The sequence below is a fragment of the Camelus ferus genome, chromosome 7, assembly GCF_009834535.1.
Source record: "Camelus ferus isolate YT-003-E chromosome 7, BCGSAC_Cfer_1.0, whole genome shotgun sequence".
NCBI lineage: Eukaryota > Metazoa > Chordata > Mammalia > Artiodactyla > Camelidae > Camelus > Camelus ferus.
The window spans coordinates 31,227,807-31,241,952 of record NC_045702.1 but is presented as its reverse complement, the minus strand read 5'-3'; the positions used below and the strand labels follow the sequence as shown (position 1 = coordinate 31,241,952).

General features: G+C 40.1%; 1 protein-coding gene across 7 annotated transcripts in view; it reads left to right on the top strand.

The window, feature by feature from the left end:
- The window catches only part of MDFIC (MyoD family inhibitor domain containing), a 95,323-nt gene that overhangs the window by 17,760 nt on the left and 63,417 nt on the right, over window positions 1–14,146 (top strand). For 6 of the 7 annotated variants that reach the window (XR_004321370.1, XM_032483650.1, XM_032483653.1 and 3 more), the window contains exons 3-4: window positions 453–575; window positions 9,246–9,323. Coding sequence is in view for 6 of the 7 variants with exons in the window: in XM_032483650.1 (XP_032339541.1) it covers window positions 453–575; window positions 9,246–9,323 (201 nt within the window). In the remaining variant the exon portion in view is untranslated. The remainder of the gene's footprint in view (window positions 1–452; window positions 576–9,245; window positions 9,324–14,146) is intronic. The other variant, XM_032483651.1, reaches the window with a different exon arrangement.

The following is a 14,146-nucleotide window of genomic DNA, read 5'->3' as shown; positions in this document are numbered from 1 at the left end:
TTGGCTTATGCTGCCAAGAAGACATTACTTTCCCTTACTTATTGATTTGCTCCCTGAGAACCCATAAACGCACATATAAATCTGTCATCTTCTTTGATTCTTTCCCTGCCACCCTACCCTCGACATGTATAGACTCACTTCTATCCTTGATGTAACCTTTCCATATTTTTCTTATCATGGTAAATTATTTGCTGTATTATGATGACTTGCTTACAAGAACTTTAACAGATAATTTTTACAGTACAAACTGTTTCTTCAATGCTAGTGATATAGTAGGTGCTCAGTAAATCTCTGTTACTGAGTCAATAACATGCAACAGTCAGTGGAGATACTGCTGCCATTTTTTAAAATTATGGTAGATTTAGAAGCATTTAGAAAAAAATCTATAAAATGCAAAAATGGAGAAAAATATGTAGCATTTAATGATAATAAATGTTTTTTTTTTAATTTAGAAAAATGTGATAAAGAAAATACTGAGCGAGAGATATCTCAAGCTACCAATAGCTGCTTCATTCATGGAGAGATCCAAGACCAGTCCATTTGGGGAAACTGTTCGGATGACGAACTCATCAGAAGTAAGTACTTTTGGAGAAAAATGGAGTGATTTGGGGACATGACTGTAATATACTCTCAGTTAACTGTCTCATATAATTCTGTTAGAAATCTGTAAATCAGAGTTTAGCTGAAAGTGTTTTTATGAGTCTTTTAAAGTAGAGCTAAAACTAGGATGTAAATAATACCGTCTGCCAGCTTTTCTTTAGGAAGGAAGAATTGACCTGTAAGTTTTGGACTCCATTTACAGGTTTAGACAAAACTTAATTCCTTCTTGAGCAGCGACAAAGTAGAAGTCAGACAGTTCTAAGTATAAACAGACTGAAACTAAAAAGGTACAGAAAGACGAAGGTGACGGACCACGAGCAGTACTTCAGTAATGCCATGAGGCCCCTATTCTTTGGGATCCCAAAGGATCCCAAACTGTTTTTCACAATTAACATTTTTTATCACTAGTTAGTTTCTTTTTATTCTCTTTCTCTTCTTAAAATTGCTCTGTAGAATATACACAGAAGCTTTGGTTTAGTGTTCTCTTACTCTGGGAATACCCAGAAATGCCAGTATCTTTCGGGTGCTATTGGGAATGCTGATTACGTGGCAGGTTCTGCTGGTTCTGGTTGCTAAGTTCCCCACGTGAGTTCAAGATGAATTTGCCATGTAACAAACGATTCTCTGTAGTGCATGTGTTAAGTGTGAAGGTCACTGCTGTGCCACACCTGGAAGAGCATAGGAGTGCGACATCTTTAGAAATTCTCATTCCTGGTTACCAAGTTACCACGTCACTGCTCAGTTTTCCAGAGAGGACAGAGGAGAAGTTTCATTCTGGGAATTAAGTAGTGTTTTTACTTTTTAGATTCAAGTCTTCAGTTCAGACATTTTTATAACACGGACTCTTTTTTTGTGTGTTACATATTACATTACTTTGAATCTTGGAATATTGCCTTTTCTCTCTAGAATGCCCAGTATCTGTCCCTAACTGAAATCAAACAGAAAAAAGCAGATAAAAAAGAAGGAAAAAGCCAACTTCGTAGGAAACAATAAAAATACAAACACTATTGAAGGACATTTCAAGTTTTTAAACAAAAGCTCTAAAAGTGAGTGTGTTTTAGTTTAATTTTGGCTTCTTACACTTTTCTATTGGGCAAGGGAGTAGGAAGGAAATGAGACTCAGAAATTAGTGAGGAGCCAGATTTATATAGCTTTTTCCAAAGAATTAAATAGACATTATCTCAAGTAAACATTTATCCCCCAAACATATATTGGTTGTCTTCTGTCTAAATATTGACTCTGCTGTTGTGAAACGTCAGCTTTTGTGAGATGCTGGCCTATTTCATCTGTGATTTCCCAACAAGCAGAGAGTCAGTGAGAGCGAGAAGAGGTCTTACAGACAATTTTACCTCCACCTTTTTGGGGGCATGATTATTTGCTCATTTTTCTTTTCCATAGTCACAGAATTTTAAATGTGTGTGCTTCATTTAATTGATTTATTTCCCTAATCTCCCTTCCCAAGGCCCACAGTAGGAAAACGTGAATAAGAAGTCTTCAGACAAAAACAGAAACATAAACACTGTTATGTAAAGATATGGAGAATCTCATGTTGATGTGTTAAAAATGTTTTGTGCTGTTTGGTGAAGCTCATTTTAGTCACAGAATTCATTCCATCAAAGGGAATGGATTTAAAATGAGCCACTGTCTCTTGTTTAGAATGGTTACATGGATAGTGATGTTTAAATGTAGATTTCATGTAAGTTTCTTTATTGCGTTAGTGACGCAGCCTATACCATGGGGCACTGGAGCATTGGGGAACAACCGTCTAGTTGCCCACTAATATGCACTGAAGGAATGTGGAGAGAGAGATTTATGGCCCCCTCTGAGAGGGCTGCTGGGAAAACCTGCAGGCGAACAGATATGCAAAAGGTAATGGCCAGAGACAGTAACGCTGCTCCTGCCTGAAACCTAAGTTGCCAAGAATTTCCAGATACTTGTGGGTGACTTTAGACTGTGAATTCTGCTTACAAATTTCAGAAACTACATTTTTGTTATTTTCCTGGTCTCACTTTCCTAGACAAAGACTACTTTGTTGGGTCCACAGAAAAATCTGATATCTGGATTTGCCGGAATGGAACATTTTATATCATCTTTAAAACCATTTCAAGTCTGGATAGCATTTGCAAGTTTGATACTCTGATAGCTCCTGCTATTCCAACTCCCAGATATGAAAATCTCCAAAGCTGCCTGACTTTCCATCTTTGGCTTTCCCCGTTGAGTCGTTGGCCATCCTTGCGTCATTTAACGTCTGTCTCTGAACCCTGCATTTAGGGAGGGGTGTGTTTTCCTCTGGATTCAGCACCTAGCCCTTTTGTGGGGCCCACTGCATCTTGTGTAATAACAATAGGCCCTGGAAAGAAGGCTCTGGCTCGAGCTGCATGGGGGAGGAGGGGAACATCTGTGGTGAGTCAGGGCCGGGCTGGCTCCCGTGCCAGGAGTCCTGTGTGGCTCCCTGAGCACCGTGGAAGAGGCGGACAGCTGGCTCTCATGGAATTGATTTTCGTGTTCCCACTGTACTGTGAGGTTGGCTGGATGGAGGGATCATCAGAGAAATGAGGCCGGCTGGGGTGTGGGAACATTTTCAAATGCACAGCCCACTCTTTTTCCAAGCTTCCATGGGACAGTTCAGCTGCATAAGCAAGAAGTGAAGGAGAGTGACTCTATTTACTGTGACTTCTTTCTCTGTTCTTGAGAGTGGTTAGTGAGGGCTGGAAGCTGACGTCTCTGTCGTCCCGGATGCCTGCTGCCTTCTTTGTTGGACATTTAAGCCATAATTTATAGGGGACTGTTAGTTGTCAGCGTGATGAGGCTGTTTTTACTTTTCTGAGAATAACTGAGCTCTGGAAAGTCAAGGGAGTGGCTGCTTTGGAAATTATATCCTAATTAAAGGGTGTATTCTCAGGCCTCATAGACGAGATCCAAGCTGAGAATAATTTCCAAATTATTCTGTGAACTTTAACCCTGACCTCAGTGGACCACCCACTTGTGGCTGACACTTGGTACATGATCTGCACGGAAGTCTGAGCTTTGTGTGCCTCCCCTGGTCCTTCTAGAACACATCGCAGGTGGCAGACCTGAGGTGCTGTGCTGTCAGGGCCTGGATTTCAAATTGGTTGCCCCTGAGTTGCTAACTTATTAGAGAGAGTCCTTTCTGGCAGTTATAAATAAAAGAGAAGAAATCCATATGGAGTTGAACATTTCGAATAAATAGGCCACATGCAATCTGGTCAGGGAATGTGCATTGTGATTCTCTTTCTTATGAAATTTAAATTAAAAAGATGATTCCAACCACTGGAGTTTGTTAAAAAAAAAAACTAAATCAAACTAGTAAAGAATTAAAAACATAATGGCAGTTTTGTGAGGAAATGTTATAATTGCAAAGTTTTTTTTTTTTTAATTTTCTAAAATTTTAGCCTTTTTACAATTTAAAAGGCATTCATAAGCTGTGAAAGTAGTTTGGTATATAATGTAATTTCTAGAATGGGGCTCACATTTTAGAATTTATGAGAGCACTGATTACGACTTTGGCTTTTCCCCTCAAATTAGCATATATGGGACAGTATGATTCGGAGCTATGCCTTGTTTTAATAATCACTATTCCTCTGACTTAGTAAAATGAATGTTGCAGTGAAGTGACACCCTCAATTAATATTAATTTTTCTATTTAACCCATAATATGCATAAACTGATAACAGGCAATAGGCAACATTTCATGCTTTAATTAGACTAGAAAAGGAACAGGAGTAACATTTGATCTCAGTCTTTGGGGGGATTTCTAAGGTGGGAAGGAGCGTGTGTGTGCGCCTGTGTGTGTTCCTGTGCTTATACTCATAGGCATGAGTAAATTTTCCTTTAATTTAGGTCAAATTCCTCTAGTCTACTTACTTCCTACAGAGAGCAAGAGCTTACATTTTTCTTTGTTCCTCTTTCTAAAGTGCCTCAGGTCTCTATCTCAGATTTTTCTAGGTCTTTCTGAAAATTCTTATTACTTAACTTTATCCTTGGACGTTGCTTTTTACATAAACGTCTCCTAATTCTAAATGTCATTACTTAACTCCAGAAATTTTCCTTAGCTTCTCTTCTGAAATAAATTTCCCATTAAATCAAACTATTTTGTTCAGCTAATTCTCTCCTTTGTGATTTTGTAGAATTCCCATGATCTCAAGCAAAGTTAGACTGCTCTACTTAAATAGTAATCCCCATTCTATTTAACCCATTTATTCATTTTGAAGAGCTTTTAGCGCTAGTAACAGTAAGCACTTGGTAGGAGAACGCATGCCCTCTCTCTCATTCGTACCTGCCTCCTCTTCCTGGGGCTGATGCATCCTCCTTCTTCGCTCATCCTACTGCTGGAAGCCTTCCTCAGGGCATCCTGAGTTTCCTCCCCACACCAGCGGGCTCTGCTGTTGGGAACTCTATTATCACTTTGCCTAGCCTTTGCCAGCTTACCACCGATCACCCTTTAATGGGTACGATTGTATTACTTTAGGGAATGTCTCCTCCGTGCAAAGAAAGGCAGATACTACTCAAGTATTCATATACTTGGAGCATTTCTTACTTTGAATATGAGGAAAGAGCACTGAGAAGTGTGGATTTAAAGTTTTTTCAGCTGCTCTCATGTTTGAATGCACATTGTATTAAGTATTATTCGGTTTTCTTTAGAACTTACTTTCTATAAAAAAAGGACATAAACAACCTCCCTCCTCCATAAGTACCACCCAATATGATTGGGAGATGTAGCTTTCGTGTTATGTTTCTTAGGTAATCTGGGATTCTTTCCCTGACACTTACGCTCATTCATTTTGGGAGCCCATATTGGGAGTAAGTCATTCCGACTTACCTCTTGCTCAGTGTCTAGTCCTCTGTCTCTCAAAAAACATTGTTTTTCCACATGCTAACCAAATGGTTATGTAGCTGCAGTTCAGATGCTTTGATTATTGTTGTAGAGAGGAGTCTTTAACCATCAGTTATTCCCAAATCCAACTCACGGTTTGGTTTCAGGGTCAGGTAGATAATCATCAGCCATTTTTGAAGGCTACCCATGTTAAACTTATTGGTCAATGACAGCCGTTGGGCTGTGTTTTGGAAGGGAGCTCAAGTTTCCGGACACACTTCTTCCTCAGGGTGCATTATTCCATGCTCACCTGGGTTCTGCCCCAAATGGGAGGGAGAACCATTGTCCATCTTCTGTTTTGAGCATCTTAAATTCAGAGTCCTGGAGACCAATGGAAGCTGACTGCCAGAGTTCACACCCTGGATGCATCATTACTGCTGGTGTTGGGCAAGTTACCTAAACTCTCTGAGATTGGATTTCCCATTTTTAAAATGGAGGTACTAATTCTATATACCTCATTGTGTTATTTGAAAGATTATATAAGAAAATGTATATTATTTAGCACAGAGCTGAGTAAACCCTCAGTGCACTCAGTGAATTCATCATTTTTTGTTGTGATTATTCTTGGGCCCAAGTATTAGTTATAAGGCTTTTTTCTCTCCCTGCCTGGTTCCAGTGGGTTACATGTCCAGACATGCTGGGTACAGCGGTCAGGTCTTCCTGAGACCACTGCTATCTGTGTCTACCACAGTAGCCAGCACGTTGGATCCTCTGTGGTTTATGCTTCATAAGTGCTTGATGCCTTTAGTGTATTGAATTAATGAGAGGAAGGAAGAGATTCTTTAGCTGTCTTGCTTCTGTTGTTTCAGGCTTCAGGGTCCTAAGATGAACATTCTAAATCACTGCATTTTTCCTTTTAGTCCTTCTAGCCCCCATTCTTACTCCCAAGCCATGCATGGTTCATTCATGTCAAGTTGCAGGTGTTTATAGATGAGTCTAACGATGTAAAGCTACCAAGTCCTAAGTGTGACTGCTGTTCACGGGTAAGGCTATTCGGAAGTGTTCAATGAGCTGTGTCAGTGCTCTGGATAATGTTCACTGTCTGTGGAGGTGGGTGGGGATGACCCTTGATGTGGAGCCTTTTTTGGTGCCCTATTCCTTCTCCTTCTTCCTACCCATAAGAAAAAAGTTCAGGACTACCTTCCTTCCCTTCTTTATCCCCTCTTCCCTTACTTTCTCTTTACCACCCTTCTCTCCTTCCTTCTCTGCCTCCTTTCTTCTCACATCTTACTCTGCCTTCGTAAATTGACTTTTAAATGTTTTGTATTCTAGAAAATACAACGTATGTTTTTATTATTGTTGTTATTCCTAGTAATGTTACTATTCTTTACCCTTCACTTTTATCAAATACCATGAGTCATTCAATTTCCAATCTATAGCCTAGTAAACTTTTGTTAAAGATTTTCGGATAGGCCTAAAATCTTCCGGTCTTTACGGGGGGAGATGGTACTGAGTACAGGTGGTGGGTGAGGGCCCAGTGAAGGAGCCAGTTTTATTCCTTTCCCATTTGGGAATCCTTCGAGACTCAGGGAGGAGCTGAGGCCTGGGAACTAGCTTAGAGATCACCCTGAAAATGCTAACCACGGAAGAAATAAACAGCCTTTAATGACCAAGACCATAAATACTGCGGTCTAGATAAGTTTAGTTCTCAAACCTCAGACTTCCTGGATCTGAACACTCTGTGAATTTACATATAGATTATTATTGGTAGAACATGTTGCTATAATGGACTTTCAGGATTAGGAACCAAAATATAACTTTGAACTGAGTAAAAACTCCAGTGCATAACAATGAAGTTCTTATAGTGTGCCGACATTGTGTTGTGTGTTGGGTGGGGATACAGTGATGAACAACGGTACAGGTGTAGTCTCCACATTCAGAATTGACAGTCTGGTGGAAGAGACATAGAGATCATCTTAAAATGATAATGTGTGTTTGCAAGTGGCTGTGTGTTCACATTTGAGAAAGATAAATACTCGGGTAGGGGAGGGGTCAGAGATGGCTTCCAGAAGAAGTGAGATCTGCAATGATACCTGAAGGAGTTGGCCAGCTCAAGCAGAGCAGGGGAGGGGGTGTGTTCCAAGCCAAAAAAACAGCTCACCTATAGGTCTAGAGATCAGAGAGAACATGGCTAGCTCGAGGACAGTTGGGAGAAGTTTGTGTAAGCTGGGTGTGAAATATTACATGAGGAGTGCAGAGATGGAGGGAAAGGCTTTGTTAACAAAGGGTTAAGGGAAGATGGAAGGTATTGAAAGGAGTAGTCACTTAAATTATATTTTAGTTTGGCTATATTTTGGAATGATTGCTCTTGAAATCGTTAGAAAATAAATTAAGACTGAGAAGGCATTGAAATATCACCTGGGACTGCTGTAGTGATCCAGCTGAGAAGAGAACAAAGCTTGGACTGGGGGAGTGGCAGGTGGAGTTGCAAGAAGTAGAGGGATTCAGCTTTGTATCGGGTACAACCCATGAGTAAGACTTGGCGGGTAAGGGAATGGCGGGTGCAGGGAAGGAAGCCAAGGTTTTCAGTTTGGACAAATGACAGTTGTGAGGAAAGGACAATGGGGAAAGGATTTAGACGTTGTACAATGAGGGTTTGAAGTGATGGGCTGTGAATGTCAGATGGGTAGGGGAAAAAATAAAGACAGGAAAGGATCTTATAAATAAGGAGGAAAATCCAGTGAGACTAACAATCCCTAAATATTTCTGTTTTGTACAAAACAAAACAGGTATAGATGCAGTGAGTGATGAGATAAGTGGGAAAAGGAGACAGAGTATTAGAATGGGGACTATGCATTTACAGTTTCTGAGGTGGAATGATCCCAGGTGACGACAGGGACACCAGAGTTTTCCTAGACCAGGACTGCTGTATTGGGAAGAAGTTTTGGAAGCTTTGGAAAAACTGCTGTATTTAGCAGGTGGGGAAACAGAAATCCAGATGTTTCCTCCAGTCAACATGGCAAAGCTGGGGCTTTATCTGTGTTTTTCTTGACACTCAGTCTCTTGAATTCCTCACTGAACCTTAATGGGTTAGGAGAAGGTGGCCATTTGGTTATCTCTGGGTCTTTGCAGCTTTGCTCTAAGGTTAGTCACCTACTGTAGATGAATGGAATGGTAGGTTGATATTCTGTAAGCTGAGGGTCCTGAAATGAATGAAAAATAATTCACATTATCGAAGCTGCTGGCTTTCTTTATTTGAGATTCCAAAGGGTCTTCTCCATCTAGTCCAGTAGACATACAAAGTTGGGACTTCTCAAAAAAGGTTAATATCAGCGTGTGTGTATGGAATTAGACGTGTGTATATTTTTTTTTTCTTAATGGATGATGTCTCCTCAAAATAGTTACCTCTAAGTAGTAATGAGAAATGAGTGGGGACTTATCGGTGAAGAGTACTCAATATTCTGCATACTTTCTTCCATATTGTTTTTTCTCAATGAGGTGAATTATTTTACTGTATTAAAACGAGTAATATTTTAAAAAGAAAATTCTCCCATATAACAAAAATGATCATGGTAAGGGCCCGGCTTCCCAAAGCTACATTAGAGCCCAGGTACCTGTAGGAAATGCGCAGAGGACAGGCAGGCCAGGAGATTCAGTTTCCTTCAGGTTCTGCAGAAGATGGAACCAGCTACATAATTTTGGAGGTGGAGCACAGTGCATGATGAGAATGCAGAGCCCTGTGTTAAACAGTTACTATGAATTTCAAGATGGCCACGCAGAACATTAAACCCAGTGTGCTGGTCCTTTTCAGCACGGGGCTCCGTGCTCTTGCAGCGGTCACGTGCCCAAGAAGCTGCGCCTGGCTGGAGCATCGAGGGAGCAGGATTCAGTAAGTAAAAACGAATATCTGGTACCCATTTTATAATGTTTTTATTTCCAGTAAGTTACTGCAGTTCAAGAATGAAGGAGTTTTTCTGGGCTTGTCAAATCAGTTGACACATTAGCCACACCCAGGAGTAGCTTGCGTAGCTTTGTGAAGCAGCTGCCGTGGGCAGACTCTCGAAGGCAGTGGTTCCCAGCTTTCTTCCAGCCACAGAAGGGGTGAGACCTGCTTCCAGCTTTACCAAGGCTGCCTACCAAGAGTGAGGGTTGAATCCGAATGAGGAGCATTGAGGGAGTCCCCTCTCCACTGCTTTCAGGATCCCCATTGCCCATTCATCTTAGCACAGCTGAGAGTTAGTACTGTGACTTGTCCCATGTTTCTTTCAAGGAGTCCTTCAGGACTTGGTGGTAAATCCGAGCTCCACAATTCTCCACTGGAAACGGTGTTCTTCCCAAGTCCCTGCGTTTCCAGTAGCAAGAGACACCGAAGTCAGGGAACTCTTAAAACCCTCAGTTGCTGGTATTAGAGGGTGAAATTACATTAAGTGAACCAGAGAAGAGAGTGGGTGGAGAAATTTGTTCTGCTTTGGCACATTATTTAATTAAATACACTTTCTGTGGTTCTTGAGAACTTGGATTAGGAAATTTAAGGGGAAAAAAAAAGATTCCCATCATCTCAAATTGTCACAAATAATTGATTCATGCTGGTGTGATTATGATAAGACCATACGTCTCATCTTTGGATGCTGCCATCACTACTTGTCTTTATGAAAAAGATGTGCACATATCATCTGTGAAGAGGCCTGTCTTTGCAGGTTATCTTTTCCATATTCCTTCAGCGTTACAAAGGTGCTGTCATAGTCACAAAGGTGCTGATGGTGTGGGCCGGAGCGGTGACACCACCACACCCAGCGAACAGCGTGGTCGTGTGCAATTAGCATTGTCCTGCTCTTCCTTTGAGTTGTACTTTTCTCATTGTGCTTCTCTCATAGCCAGTAAATTTTTTAAAGTCTCATCACATCTGAATGTGAAAATTAACTACTGAGAATGTAAAATTAAACCCATATTCTTACATATTTAGGTCTTCAATATTTTTCACTTTAGCTGGTAATTTAAGGGGACTGATTCTTAGTCTGGCTTTTCATTTTGAAAGAAACAGAACAAAAGCCACTCAGTTTTTTTTTTTTTTATTTAATTAGGCATAAATTAAGGATTTAATCCTTTAACAAAAAGATTCCCTTTTAATTTATTAAATTTCAAAGATTATACCCCAATGAAATATATATGTATATGTAATATATGTAATAGGTAATATATATCATGAGTCTTTTTTAGAGAGGATCAAATAATATTTAATTTTACCATGAAGTCCAAATCTGTTTGGACTATTTCAAGGCAGGCTGAACAATTAATTTCAGGCTACAAGATCTTCTCGTTATTTGAACATTAAATTTGAGCCTAGTTGCCAATCTGGTACCTGGAAAGTAGACGTAAAGAGGTGTTGTAGTATGTTAATTCCCTGGTGACACTGCAAATCAAGTGGCAGAATCTTACTCAGTCATTGTCGGAACTGGTGTCGAGTGTGATATTGCTGTGTCTATTCACGTCTTCAGCTTTGCTTTCTAGCATGACCTATTTTATCCTTAACTAGCATCTTATTTTACTCTAACTCAAGGTTTCCCAGTGTTTCACTGATAAAGAGCTGCTTCTGATTTCTTTGAAATCATACCACTTCTTGCCTCTTCAGCTATCAAGACTTTATATCTATTTTACTTTAACCACCTTACAAATGTGGACATACCTTGGACCTTGCTATCAACAAGATCTGCTCTAAGATTTTGAAGTCAGAAGTTAACTTTTCTCATTCCTTCCTGCTCTTTACCTTAATAATAATTATGCCTAATCTGCTAACTGTGTTCTTTTTCCCCATAGCGTCTTATCTCCTTCACGTGACTACCATTTTTTCATGGTCATCTGGGACCTGCAAATGATCTTTCATTATCCCCCTAAATTCTGTGACCTTACGCTGTACCTGCCAAGCTTATGCTGAAACTAAGGGAGCGAGCAGACCTCACCATCGGTCTTCTCACTTCAGAGCTATGGATCATAGACAGAAAAATATTATAGCAGAACGAGTAGCTCTCATATAAATATTTGATCTCTGATCTCGACAGACATCTCTCCAACTACCAGATGTGCAATTTCTGGTTGAGTTCCACCTTTGGTCCATTCTTGCCTTTTGATTTTATGACACTGTTTTATAAGGACTCAGATTATATTCTAGTTTCTTCATCACTAAGACATCTGAAGTTATATTTAAGCACCAACTGCTGGTATTCAAAACCAATACTGGTCTATATGGCTGAAACCTTCATCTATCTTGATTTATGTCATGGAAGGTTTAAATACAACACAAATGGTCTTTTTATTTGTCACTTTTTTCAGCCAATGGCATCTTCTCAGTCTTCATTTTTTCTGTAGTATTTGACAGGACATGTTTCCTGTTTGAAATTTTCCCCTCCTTCTGCACCTTTCCCCCTCCTTCTGCTGCGATAGCCATGTCTGGCTTCCTGAGTTCCTTCCTGTCTCTGGACTTTTGCATTCCAGCTCTCCCTCCCAGCTTAACCGTCACTTCCAAAGAGAGGCTTTCCCAGACCTCTCAGTCTAAGTTGGGTTTCCCTCTTTCTCGTAGCACCTTTTCCTTTCTAGCCCTCGTCACAGTTTGTCATTATTTTTGCAATTACATGTCTAATGTCTGCTGGCTTTAAGTTGTATCCCCAGCAATTAGCACCATTCTAGGACCACAGCATACTTAGAATAAACTATTTGGGATGATTGACTGTGGGAATAATATTTGACTTTTTCTTCCACTACTTCCTTTCATGAACTTTTGCCATAGCCAAAATACATTCCTTATTCTCTCTACCTGTCCAGTATTTTCCTTCTCCCAAGCTTCACTCGTATTACCTGCCTTCCACATCTCCAGCCAGACATCTGTGATTTCTCCTCTGTTTGGACTTGCGGAGTGTTTATCTTCATGTCTCCTAAAGGACTCATTAATTTCAAAGTTGTAGTGTGCCAGTGGATGGCCCTCGTCCCTGTCACTGAGCTGAAGGCTCCTTCAAGGCAGACTTGGCATGTCTTTTAGTTTTGTAGCCCTCACAGCATCTAGCCCAGGGCCATGCACGAGAGCTTGTTCCCAATACGTACATGTTAATTGTTGAATAAATGAAAATCTGTACCTTTTGACTACAGTTAGCTTCTCTGTAGGAGGCTGACAGCTTTGAATTGGTTAAGCTGTAGTAATTTGTCTTAAAATGCGGATTGACTATCTTTGCTTCTCTTAAGGAGCTAATTTTCTCAGTCTACAGTTCATGCATATTCAAGGATTTTTTTTATCAGTTATAGTAACAATGTTATTACTTAGAACTTTTTACAGTTAATGAAAATTTTCACATTGATGATCTAACTTGGCTTATCGGCAACTTTATCAGGCAGGTGGGATAAATATTATTTATAGATGAGACTGAGCTCTGAAAAGTCAAGTGGTGTGCCTCAGGCTGAACAGCTAATATCCTGATTATTTAGCAGTGATTCGCACCTGGGTGGTGTGGAACAGAGCAAAGGGTAAGGACTTTGTGTTGTTTATGGTCCCACAGAGATTATATTAAAATCACAGAAGGAAATGGCAGTTTCCCCAAATTACAGGCTTACTCCAAGCTGAAAATTCTAATCTATTTCCCTAGTTGGGAGCTGTTGCCATTCTACCACAGTTAATCAAAGACTACCTTCTGCCTTTGTGCTAGGTCAGAAGAAAGTGGAGAAAATTGCAATATACTATACTCCTTTGGAATGTCATCTTTGTTGTGATAAATTCAAGACAGTTCCTGGGCTTCATATATACTTAACGTCTTAGGAAAAAGGGCTTCTTTAGTTTTTAGAACTGTTTACTCATTGCCTCCATGAGAACTTGTTCTCATTCCAGCAGATAAGCAGAGAATCGATTGCATCTGCCATTCTTTTTGTGGTATGAAGGTATGCATTTTCCTTCTGCAGAAAAAGAGATCTTAATAATGGAAGCCAAAAAAGACCTGGGGGAGTGGGGAGAGGTGAGGTCACGAATATGATTCTATGGTTGTATCCCTTTGTGCAATGATTCTCAGCCCTCCCTATTAGCCTAAAAATAGGCCCTGCCCAGACCAGTGACCTCAGAGTAGGGACTAGACAACTTGAATTTTTAAAAGCTCCTTAGTTCATTCTGGGATGCAGCTTAGACTTAGAACCAGTAAGGGTTTTAATCAAATATGTTGCCCTACAACAAATAAGCTTGTAAGATAACACCATGACAGCTGATTTTTCTTTGAATATTTGAAAACTCTTTTTTGAAAGTGTTTTCTTACGGTTGTGACTGTGAGACCAGCGGGGCCTGGCAGACTTGGCCGTGTGTTTGGGAGAGCCTGGGGGCTGGCCTCTGGTCAGAGCCTTCAGCGCTTTGGGGAAGTAGTTTTCTCGAGAGGTGTTTACATTGTTCAGAACGTATTTCTTTTAATTGTGCTGGGTAGCAGTTTAATCTCAGTTTTAGAACATTGGTTAAAAGACTGTTGTAATTTGTGTAGCCTTGTTAAATGGCACAATGAAAAGACTTCAAAATCTAAGGCTCGATGTAGCTGTAAGGAATTATGGATTATTTTAGGAATCTTGAAATTTATTAAATCAAAATCAAGGTTTATATTATGTGAATCAAATTTTCAAGTATGAAAACCCTTTTGCCTGTTTTTCTGAACAATTACAAATGCTTGCTTCCTTGATCTTTAGACGCTCTGTCCCGAA